Source organism: Curcuma longa, unplaced genomic scaffold, assembly GCF_044706935.1.
Source record: "Curcuma longa cultivar G26 ecotype Majalengka, Jawa Barat unplaced genomic scaffold, ITB_CL_G26_1.1 contig_24500, whole genome shotgun sequence".
NCBI classification, from domain to species: domain Eukaryota; kingdom Viridiplantae; phylum Streptophyta; class Magnoliopsida; order Zingiberales; family Zingiberaceae; genus Curcuma; species Curcuma longa.
The window spans coordinates 4,210-17,222 of NW_027432444.1; the positions used below are offsets into that span (position 1 = coordinate 4,210).

The 13,013-nt window shown below is 33.3% G+C and overlaps 1 protein-coding gene across 1 annotated transcript; it reads right to left on the reverse strand.

Moving 5' to 3' along the window:
* Nucleotides 1-7,657: 7,657 nt before the first annotated feature.
* On the reverse strand, nucleotides 7,658-12,942 carry LOC141818351 (protein RER1B-like). The gene is made up of 4 exons (XM_074705865.1): nucleotides 12,832-12,942; nucleotides 12,332-12,734; nucleotides 8,594-8,774; nucleotides 7,658-7,921 (listed from the first exon to the last, which is right to left on the reverse strand). The coding sequence occupies exons 2-4, from the start codon at nucleotides 12,670-12,672 to the stop codon at nucleotides 7,871-7,873; spliced, it is 573 nt and encodes a 190-aa protein (XP_074561966.1). The 5' UTR covers nucleotides 12,673-12,734; nucleotides 12,832-12,942; the 3' UTR covers nucleotides 7,658-7,870.
* Nucleotides 12,943-13,013: the final 71 nt, after the last annotated feature.

Below are 13,013 nucleotides of genomic sequence, written 5' to 3' on the forward strand. Positions count from 1 at the left end.
GTATCCACCAGAGTTCGACAAGGGACGCTTGGTTGAGCTCTGACCGTATCCTCCACCGAGAACACGAGGTAAGGTTTTGTTTGGTTTCCTAACTTCTGTCTGTGGTTTGCAGTAGGGGGAAGGTTGAGCAGCGATCAAACCGGTGTCTTCCCTGACGAGATCCCGTTGGAATTGACTTGCTCCAACGAGGTCTACCACTCCCAATTAGCATGACTCAACCACGAGGATGTTTGACTATGTTCTGTGTCGATTGGGGGGAAACTCCTAAATCTCTAACCCTCTATTTCTTTTTCTATTCTGTTCCGATCATAGAATCAAAACCCCCCTTATTTGATTTGTTCTTCCCATTGTGTATCATTTGGATGCTGATGATTGTGAATTTGAATTGGTAATCACTTTGTTCCATGTTGTAGCCGGTTGTGTGATTTTATAGTTGTTGTGATTCGTGTGCACATGGATTATGTGTTGTTTGATTAATGTTTATAAATAAAGTATTTTGTGTTGTATGTTGTATTTTATAGTTGTTGTATGTGGTATGATGTGGAATTCATGTTGTATGTTAAATTTGTGATAATGAATAGAATTATGGAATAAGTGATTATTGTTGTAGATGGAAAAAAATGTATTGTGTAATTTTGTGTTTGATGTGTGCAATGGGTGTGTAGAGATTTGTTCTTGGATTGGAAGGGATGAAAAGGAAACTTGTATGTGTTTGGTTCTCGGTAGCAAATTTGCTAGAGTTATTTGCTTATGTTCTTATCTAGCAATCTGTCTAAACTATGAACTAGTGATGTTAAGGTTGTATACATGAGTGAATATTGTGGTTGTCATGTTCTTACATGTGTGTTAACAAATTGATGATGTATATTGTTGTGTCTGTTCATGTGTAGATAAATTATGTTTAGTTGTATATGGTTAGTAGAATAATTTTTACATTTGTGGAATTTGTTGTATGTTAATGTTATTATGTAAAGTATGGTTAGAATCAATAAATAGGTTGTTGTGTGAATACTTTGTGATTAGGAATGTATAATAGGTTTTAAGTTGTGAGTTATATATGATTAATATTTTTTTGGTAATTATAGGATTTAATTGTCAATAAATGGATTTTTATGAATAATCAGGAGTAAATACGATCAACAAATAAAAACCCCGCACCATGTGTCTAGGTTGTTGTGTGAATATTACAAGATCCTGATATAAGTGAAATTCATGAGAATGACGATGAGGAATCTAATTTTGAGGTTGATGATGATGATAACGATGACGACGACGATAATGATGATGAGGGCGAAAAGGATAATGAGGACTTTGATTATTTTTTTTTTTGGTAAGTTTGTTATCCTAATATACCAAAAATATGATATAAGATGTCCAAGATGGTATTATTTTTTATGTGAATAAATTTAGTTTTAATTTGCAAATTGACAAATCTCATAACTCAATTAGTTGTCTATTTACCATCTCATTCTTATATTTATATATTTTATCTGTTAATGCATTATCTTTATTTTAATAGGTGAACAGATTAGAGATGATATATTGGTGTCTTATTTCACGGATTTAAATATGATAAATTTTTTCATATTTTCATTATGCATCTGATTAACATGTAATTTTTATTTACTTTATCCTAACAATTATGGTTGATAGTATCGACGTGGTGGTAATAGAAGAAAAAATGATGGGCGATCATCATCCGAGTCTCCTTCAGCATATTCACAATACCAAGGTATTGCTGGCAATGTACCTTCACTCCCCCCCCCCCCCCCCCCCCCCCCCCCAATTGTAATACCTTTCTCAATCTCGGTGCGACACTCAATTGTTGAGAGGGAAGACAACCGAGAGTGGATAATCCCATATGGAAATTCATAAGTATTAAAAATTATAATTTTGCATGTATTATTTTTTTATTTATTAGAATTATTTTTTATTTAACATTGTTTGTTTGTAACTTTATGATAAACTTACAAATTCTATATGAGCAATTCACTATCTTAATAGAATAGTGAATAACCATTGAAGAGGGAATTCAATGATTTATACAAGCACTCCAGATGAAATAAAAGAGCTATAGTGAAACGAGTTTAAGATAAGTTATCCTAATCAATTTGTATATGAAATTAAAGTGAATGTAATCAATTATTTTTTATCCATTGCAGCGGACATTCACTTGGGACCATATTGAAAAGTTAGAAATAAGAAGGAATCTTTAAAAAAAAAGTGGTAATCACATTCGACATACACTAAAATGCGAAAACCAAGGGAAAAAAACTAAATTACATCATTGAGAAAAATTGAAGCAAGATTGTGGATTATTGAGAATCTGAGGAGAGCAAGAAGAATGAGTTAATAGAATAAAACAAATCAAACATATAATTCTAAAGATTTATCGACGACGTATGTAGGAGGCTCGATCACTATCGATGAACATAGACATAGAATGATAATTTTTTTTCCAAACACTAATTTTTGAATGTAATTCAGCCTATTACATTATTTCTAACTGTATTTTTTTAGACCAAAGAAATGAGGACCGAACTATTATTCATAGATACTTTCATGCACACATTTCAAAGAAAAAAACGTGGAACAGGGAGAGAGCTATAGTAATTAAGGTTAGTAATGTTAATATGAATATTCATAATTTAGATATATATAGTCTCACGATCCTATATGTCTAATCAAGATTATATTGTTATTGTAAATTTATTTTAATTTTTCTCATGATAATACAAGATAGATATAATGAGCTTGACCAGATATCTAAGCCATCTGTTGGTAATAATATGTGTCTATGACTTGAGGCAAGTGGTGGATCGAACGGGAGAAGAATATTGGAACTGAATTCTTTGAGCAGAATTATAGAGTTGCTGGTACATCTTCTTCCACCCCACTAGTAGTAAGGACAGAAATAAATCAATTGACTGAAGAAGTTAGCAATTTGAAAGAGTTACTAATGCAAAAGCACAATGAACTTCAAAATGTTCATTGGGTCCAGAGGCAAAGGGATTAGAAAATTAGCAAATTGTGACAACAACAAAACTTTATAATGCAACATCTTCGATTAGCCTCCGCGAGTCAGATTCCTCCCGGTGATAGTGATGATGACAATCATAGTGACAATCATGGTGATGTATGAATGTCATTTGACAAATTTAGTATTTTTGAATAATTATTATTTTATATTTTTTTTCTTTAAATTTGTATTTTTGATTGATGTTAATTTGTTTCAAACAGAGTCATTAAGGAAGATGATGAAAATTGAAAATTCATGTTGGAAGAGATGAACGCTTACATTAGTTTTATGTTAGTTTATTACTCTTGGTATTTTCATCTTAACTATCTTATTTTTAAATTGTTTGTTTTCTGATATAGGAAAAGAAGAGAAAGAAAATCAAGAAGAAGAAAAGGAAGTATATGATTGTTTTATGAGATTAATGTTTGACTTGAACCTATTTTAAAATTTATCTGTGTATGAAATTGTTGTTTTAAAATTTATCTTACTATGAGATTGTTGTGTATGAGTATCGAATGTATCAAATTTACAGGTTTGTGGTTTGTTGTGTATGAGTATCTAATGTATCAGATTTACAGGTTTGATATGTATTAACGATGATGTAAAATATATCAATATTCTATGTGAGAAATTGGCAATGAATATTTTTGTAGCAAATGTGCCCATTTTGTGATGAAAATATCTTTCATCATAGATCAGTGGTGAAAAGTATTCAATGACGAAATGAATTCATTGTAGATATGCAACGAAATGAATTTCGTCGCTGATTTGCACCGAAATTGATTCGTCGTTGATCAACAACGAATTATACGACAAATGCTTATTAATGACAAAACTTTGTAATTAATTTTAATTTTTTTCATCACAAAAATTTTGTAGTGACTTATTTGCAACGATAATATTATCGTCGCAAAATAATTTGGGATGAATTTTTTGATAAAATTTATCCCAACATTCATCGCAGAATGATATTATTTTGTAGTATTCTTTCAAAATATATTAAACTTCTATTTATTAGTTTGTGCATTGTTCTTATAAATAGTTTTAATTTTAAATTCATATATAAGCATGAAGTCTAATTTGAATTATTTATTTTTTTTAATAATCTATGGTATTATAGAATTGGATGAGATGTAATGATGTTTTTGTGATTTGGGATGGATGTAATGAATTTGAACAATATGCTTGATTTTGTGATTGAAGTTGTAATTGTACGATGTTTTTATGATGTTAGATTTTGTTTTTGAACAATGGTATATGTTTTAAATATTAATGCTTTGTTGATAAATGAATTATTTGTGAATGTTGCATTCAACATTAATATAGTTTGTAAATGTTGAATATAATGTGGTTTGTAAATGTTAAATGTATCATTGATGTGTGTAATGTAAATATGAATGTATTGTAGATGGTTTGGATGTATCATGAATGTTTGTATTATATCATGAATGTTGAATATATATCGCGGATGGTGAATCTTTATAATATATCATAAATATATAAACAAGATTTAAATCTCAGAAATAGAGAGTTGTCAAAATTTTAATTAAAATTAACAATATAATATTAATTTCATCGCTAAATTAGTGACGGATTTTATATTCCATCATTGACATTTAGCAATGGAATTAAAGTTTCATCGCTAAATAACGATAGAATATAAATTTTATCATTAAATTTCGAAAGCGATCCAAATTTTGACAATCTAAATTATTGGTCATCAACCGGTTATTAATTGTAATTAGCGATCGAAATTCTAGTAGCTAATTTCCTTTTTTTTTATAGTGTCTAACTTCGGGAATATCACCCACAACATGACTTTTACAATTAAAACCAATGATCAAGACTTCATCCTGGGATAAAAATGAGGATTAAATCTTGATAAAGTTCTACTCAACACAAAACTAATGTGGTTAATTAATAAGGATGATTGGAGGTAAAAGATGAAATGAAACCATCACCTTGGCCGCTCTTCCAGGGTGACCTCCACTATTTAGAAGGGGGTAAATTATGATGACTTCTTCCTTAATAATGCCTACAAGGGTTGCAGCAATTAGCGGGATATTTTCATTTTTACTGGGATTCGACCCCAATCTATTGACAACAATATCGCTACAAAGAATCATCTGCATCAGCCCATGGGGCCAATTTAATAAGGATCATGATATGATGTGAAATTGATCTGAAATTTCATATTAATGCAATGTGATGTGCTTAAATACTGAAAAATAAGAGTTTCCTCACTCATTAAAGGACTTTAGCATTCAAAACAAATACTTGAGTTAGTTTTGATTAATTTGAATACATCGTACAAATTTAACTTGAAATTAAATTAAATTTTCATTGTTTGAGTGCAACCTTCTTTGTCATGGTCAATTGCAGCTTCTCGATTTACCTCCTCACAAATAGTTGTGAGACCGACCATGTGAGATCGCTGGGTAGCGAATTCCACCTTTGTTGAAAAAGTACAACCTTATGTTTACCTCCTTACAGATGATCGTGGGACCGATCGTATGGAGCTATTGGGGTGGCAGATTCCACCTTGTTGAAATGTTGAAAGAGTGCAATCTTATGGAAACAAATTTGTATAATTTAAGTGGATTACTTCTTCCAATACATCTCTCATTTTTTGCAAATGCACTCATGAATGCACTTAATGACTTTATAACCAAAGTTCACTTTAAAACGAACTCGAGTACTCACCTTAAAATTAATTAACTTGAGGTAATTCAATATTTTCTATTAAAAAATAGATATCACAGCTACAGATTTTTCAGTTCACACTAAAAGTATTTTCCTTAAGAATGCCAATGTCTGAGTGAACTTTATGGAAATTATAACTATTAAATCATGTGCCTTGCAATAATTTGAAAATGGTTCCGAGGAATTAATTGATGCTTCGCAAGAGCTAGATGACAATCAGAATGAACAAATAGATGCAACTTACATTTTCTTCGATGAAATTTAGCAACCATCATCAGGAACAAAAGCCGCAATTTTCTTCCCATTCTTAATGAGTTGAACTCTAGCACATTTTCTGATAGCAGAGTTTGGCTGCTTAGCTTCATCAGGAACAAAAGCTGCAATTTTCTTCCCATTCTTAATCAGTTGAACTCTAGCACATTTCTGATAGCAGAGTTTGGCTGCTTAGCTTCAATATCTCTGCAACAGCAATCTAATATCATTACTCCAAACACAAGCCACAACAAACTGAGAAATATCAATGAGGATGTTATTAATGCAAACAAGGAATCAAATCATATAGAAAAGGAACTAATTTTGAAGAAATTAATAGTCTTCCTGTTACATCACTTATAGTTGAGGGGGGAAATTCATTCTCAATTGAAGGCATTCTCTTATGATCACTTAGTGGCAAAAAGTGATCTAGGTTTGTCCTTTAATCATCTATAGAGCATTGCCAAAGTAAACCTAAACTGCTTTCAATTCATCGTTAGACTTCCCTTCATCCTATACAGAATCTGAAACGGCATGTGATCAATCGATGCAAGAAATTGCTTGCTCTTGGGTCCAGTTAGACAGAATTAATAGATGTTGTTGCTTCTTTGCATCGAATTTCAAAGAAGCAGCAACTGCTAGAAACTCCATCAAATCAATAGCCACGGTCGACAACTACTACATCTCGTACTATCTCGTCCAATACTATACATTCCAAAGATTTAATCGATGGCCTTGGAAACATTATTCCAATCCTTCAAACAAACGAAAACAACCAAACCTGATTCCAATAAAAGGGGTAAAGCCAAACAATAGGGCCAATGGACAACAAATATAGCCCAAACACTTCAGTCCGAACTTTGCATCAGGACTAATAAATTGACGTATCATTAGAAATCCGGAGAATAACTGACCCCATTTTGTTCGAAGCTGAGGATCTCCTTCCTTTCTCCTACTACGGCTGTGTCTTCGTAGATTGACCCTTTGTTAGTAGATCCAAAATAAAGTAGATGATTTTGAACCGGACTGTCTGGCGAGGAAAATATCAATTCGCAAATTTTGAATTCATAACTATTCAATTTAATAATAAATAAGTTAAATGAGAAGGAATTGAATTTTTTAAAAATAAAATTTAAATTCGTAAGGCTCTGTTATTTAGAGATTTAGTTTTATTACTTCAATCTGAAATGGTAAAAAAAAAATAATTTCTTGTATATTTATCTTTAAATATCTAACTAAGACCTCTTCAAAATAATGAATCCATAAAACTCTATCATGTACAAAATATACTCGAGTTATATGAATTATTATTTTCCAATATCTTGAAAAAAAAATGGTGAGAGCTCATGTGCAAGTGCAACCAAACGAGTCCAATAAGTCAAATGAAACAATGTATGAACTACTTGAATGAGATTGTTGAAAGCACCCAAACACCTGAATCGAACTCGCATGGTCGTAACTCTGAGCATAACTGACTACAAGATTTAGACGATCTATTTTTAGTCCCATCGAACAAGAAATATACTTATTTCCTATTCCAATCTAAAGTAGTTATCTTTTTCATTCCAACTTGAAGTCGAGATAACAAAATGAATGAAGTCAATAAGGTAAATGACGAACAGAAATATTCCAACTCCCAGCAAAGAACGTGACCAAAAAAGATGAGGCACAACACAAGGCACCTAAGGATAAAACTAAAGAACAATTATTAGTATTTTTTAACAAAGCTATGCGTACAAATCATATACTAGGCTTGTAGATGAGAAAATGTCAGAGCACAGAAATAAATGCTTTTACAGAATATAGCCTTCATTTTTTTCCAATAGAGTAAAATTAATAAAGGTATCAATTAAGTGAAGACGCCAGTATGTGGTTGTTCATTACCCCCATGAGAGATCAATCACTTGACCGACTAGCGTTTCCAGAATTCTTTTTCCCTCCATATCTCTGAACCAAAACAAAGTAAACTACTTCAAGCATCAACTGACAGGAATACATATATCAAAACACATGAAAGCATGGAAGGCAGTGATAAGTAGAAATGCTTTCAAATAATCTAAAATTACTCTCAAATTTAATCACTTGAAGCACTAAATTATAGTAAACCGTTTTAATTTCGTATTAAATTTCAGTTACTGGTTGGGATTCTTTGGAATGAATTAAGACGATTCAACAAAGGCTGCAAACTGTTTTTGAAACTTAGAACCATCAGAGGTAAAATTGAAGTTAACATTAAAAGTATATTGAAATATTTGGCATCTTATGTTCAGGTATTGATAAGTCAATAATGGTCATTCAACAAAGGATCAACAACATCACTGTTGACAGCAGTCTTTAATATAAAGTAAAAGCAAGTCATGCTTATATGAAAAGAAATGGAAGGAAATAAAGAAAGATACAAAAGTTGGATATATTTTGCAAAGAACATGACTACTTATTTATATCGTCTCTACTTTTTACCTCTTTTCCAAGTAAACAAACCATACTTACCTTATAGGCTACCTGGTGTTGGTTAGAGTTGTGCCTTTTGTATTCTAACACTTCCAAACCATCATAATAAAATTCAAGCAAGGGAAATAACTCCATTAATATGCCACGTTAAGTGCTACTGAAACTCACCTGCTTCCCAAGGTTGAGTGGCACATACTTGTACTTGATCATGTGGGTAATTTGACGCTTCATTGTCAGGCAGAAAAGAACAACCCAATAACAAAGCAGTATTGGCCAAAAGACAGGAACATCAAACACGGAGAAGAACGTCATCACAAAAGCAACACAGAAAGCTTTTGTTATGGAATACCTGTATAATTGTTAAGTAAATAAGTCATCATCATCATCCTTAACATTATTTCAGCAAACACGTATCAGAAACAAACAAATGACAAAGTTCAACCATAAGTGTAAAATGAAAAATAATAAAAGCATTAAACAGCAACAAGAAGTCAAGTTTTTATACTTAGTCCATATACAGATGGGCTAAATGCTTATAGTCTCTAATAAAGTAAATGGTTAGACAAAAGGCTGTGAATGGATCACTAATTGTATCTTGCTCATCAGTACCTTGAAAAAAATGTTACACCTTGTTCTGTTGTAGGAATATCATATAATTCTAAAAATAGGACACAACAGATGAAAGAGACTAAAGAGGTAAATTTTGTTCCTCTTCCTTACTATGATTTTGTAATTATAGAACCAATCCATTTTTATGAGAATTGTTCGCATGCTTGTTTATGTTTTGAAGATTGCTTTGTTTACAGGTTATCATTTTTTTTGGACAAAATGTAGAAGTGCATTACATTAGCAATCCATGGTGGTGTACAGGAGATCAGTGTTACTTAACCCACAAGACAATTCTGAGGCTAAAAGATCCCACAACGGACGTGAAAAGCTGAGTCTTTTTAATATAAATGTTGTTGGGATGTATACCTTGTTCTGCAAGAATCTACCGGAACGGTTTTTAACTTTCCCATCAAATGTATCATTCAAAATAATAAATTTGTATAGATTTTAATATAAGTGATAAATAAAAATATCACACTGCTATTTTAGAACTTCATCAAGAAAATCAGCATAGAAATACATCAACATTAATAACAATAATGAAGCAATATGTATTTGTAGATCTCAAGCTTCCTAGTGTAAAAAAAGTAGTCAACTTAAACTAGAAATAATTAATAAGCTCAATTTTAATCTGTCCATTAAGGTCAAGCATTAAATCAAGAATATTATATGATGAAAATTCTAGAAAGAGTAAAATACAAAAAAAAACACAAAATATACACAGTAGACACTGGTTATCAACCTTACCAATGAATGAAGAAAAAAGAAAAATTAGAGTAAAGGTAAAAGGAAACCAACTTGCCTTTTCACTTTCCCATTTATAAGTTGAATCAATGAGATGGACACCAAGCTGCCTGGGGGCCAGTCCAAGGCACTCACCTAAAGACGGCTGGATGCCCTCCCACAAGATACACTTTAGGTATTCAAGACTAACCAAGTTTGGAAACTAACATGTGTACCTCGAGACTTCACTAGATGAGAGTATGTACTTGTGATGCATGGTAAGAGACTAGAAATCCCTACTACCTATAGAGCACATAGGCTGCAGTATGGCACATATCACATGATGCAACCTATAGAAGTTGGGGGGCATTGAACTACAGGCCACAAATGAATACCATGGATCAAGGTTGATGAAGCTGTAGGCTGCACAATGCAGACCACATGGCCACATAGCAAATGCCACAAGCTACAAGGCCATGACAAATAGGCTAGGCAAAGACTGTGGCATATTGTAATATGCATGACTAAAGCACCACAAGGCTGTCAATCACCAAGATCTAGAGGGTCAGGATGCATGTGCCACAATTACTGTCAGTTTGCAAGGAGTTACTATGAGATACCTTTATACGTATTTGTTATAGTTTAGTAGCATTTATCTATTGCTAAACTTAAATTCCATATATTCTGTCTTTACTCTACTAATCCTAAAACTTTTCTCTTCTAGTGTTTCTCGCCAAGATTCTAATTTAGCATTTACTCCCTCACGTGTCTCATCTACCAATACAATATCATCTGCAAACAACATGCACCATGGTACGGTATCTTGAATATGTCCAGTAAGTTCATCCATGATTAGTGTAAAAAGATAAGGACTTAGAGCTGACCCTTGATGTAACCCTATCTTTATTGGAAATGCTTCAGTTAATCCACCTGAAGTCTTCACTCTAGTCGTTACTTCCTCATACATATCCTTAATTAGGTCAATATATACTACGCTAACACCCCTCTTTTCTAGAATTCTCCATATAATTTCCCTTGGGACTCTATCATAAGCTTTTTCTAAATCAACAAATATCATATGTAGATCTTGCTTTTGCCCCCGATACTTTTCAATTAGTTGCCTGAGAAGATGTATAGCTTCTATTGTCGACCTACCATATTAGTACAAATCAAAAAATATCAATAGCAACAATCATGGAATGCACATAATTTGTTTCAGATTGTGAATGGATTTGCTTTACAAAAATAAAATAGAAGCGAAACAGTAGTATTAAATGGATCTACATTGACTAAAAGCAAGTCATGAACCTACCTTGAGATTTATCACTTGGACACAGGCAGATAAGAAGATTTAAGTTGAGCCTAGACCAATGAATCAGAAATATGTAAATGGATATAGATACCCTATTGAAAATACAATAATGAAATTACCATTACAATTCCTATTTGCTGACTACTTTGACTATCATGTTCATGTGACATTAGTTAATTTATTCATGATTATGATAGGTTTATCAGTTTTTTTATTATTGCATTTTTCTAGGAACAGGAATATCCTGGATAGTGCATAAGGAAAGGCACACATATTCCTCAATTTATCAGTAATGTTATGAATTCATACTCACACAAACATGAACTTGCCTACTGTTAGATTATACCCCACATGAACATCTTGCATGAACTGAATATACCAGTAATGCTATGTCCATGAGGGTCTACCGATAGAGAAGGTGGGAATGTTCATCTGGTAAGTACCCTCAAATGAAAGTTGAGTATGATGTATCCATCACTACAATTGGGAGTCTTGTTTAACTAAACAAATAAGATACAGAATGTCATCAAATTAGCTTATGTGTATATTTAAAGTGTGGGTTAGTGGTTACTGATGTAATTATACTTGACTTGTAATCACCAACACGGCCATACACATTGCCTACAACACATTGATTCATTCAGTTTGAGTATTACCCTTTTGTTTTATAAGTAGATTTTCAGGAATATCCGTTGAGCTTGTGTATGCAAAATATGCATTAAACTTAGTAAGTGGTTGACAAGGAATTATCAACACAATTCATGCCAAGTCAACTTAAAATTTTGTTAAACAACTCTTGAATCTCTAGAACGCATACTTCCCAGTGAAATAAAGTGAGAACATGTACAGATTCAGAGACATAGGGAAATATGAGAATAAATGATGTCAAGCAAAAGACTAGACTATAATGAGTTGAAACCAAAACCTGCTGCTGGGAGACAACTCATAACCTATGTAACGAAGAGAATGCCAGAGATTTCAACATGATACCCATTATAAAGGTTATTCTCTACCATATGCACTATCTAAGCATGTCTTAGCTCTTTTTATGCAGCTTACAGAATGTTGAACTGTTTGGTAGAAGCATCTCTCTTGAACAAAGAAGGCCATAATAGACAACGCATACTCGACACGTATAAAGAATAAGGTTCTAAGAAGTGGAAATTGCATATTGGAGATTCATAGGGACAAGTTAATCTAACCGAAATGGGATTTAAACTCATCCCGATGGATGATGAAATAAAAGGCCGACCAAAATTTACCAGAACTTGAACTCCGGGAGACGACGAACGAAAGGTTTGAATTCGTCAGAGCCCCTCGTTGGCAGAGCAAGACCATCAGAAACTTCGAGCTCCGGGTCGACCAGCGGCGACAGGAACCCAATCAAGAGATTCAACAGATAGATCCCTAAACCGTAGCTGACGATATAAAAGCCCTGCACCAAATACACGCGCAGGCAGTAGATCACGGCGAACCCAGCAGTCCCGATCCACCTTTCGGTCGTGTGTGGCGTGGATTTATCCAAGTAATACTGGAACGCCCTGGAGAAATCACTTCGCCATTTTGCCAGTGGAAACGAAGCAGCAGGATCGTCCGCCTCCATTAAATCTCTCTCTTCTTCTCTTGATGTTGAGCTGCCGGAGATTTCTTCAAGAAAATAAAGTTCTAAGAAAAAGGGAAGATTAACTAGATCAGCGGACCGACATGGACAAACCAACAAAATGATGAAGATGAAGAAGCATCGGATTAACCAAGGCGTTACCTGCAAGAAACGACTTTTCCTCCTCGGCGATTCGGGACGAAGCAAGCGATAACAAACGATTGATCGAAAACGAACGACGAACTCCGGCAGAGAGGGATGGAGGTCAAAGACTCAAAGAGACAGAACCCACCCACGCGCGTATCGAATGAACCGTATCCGGTTGGACTGACCCGCGAGGGACT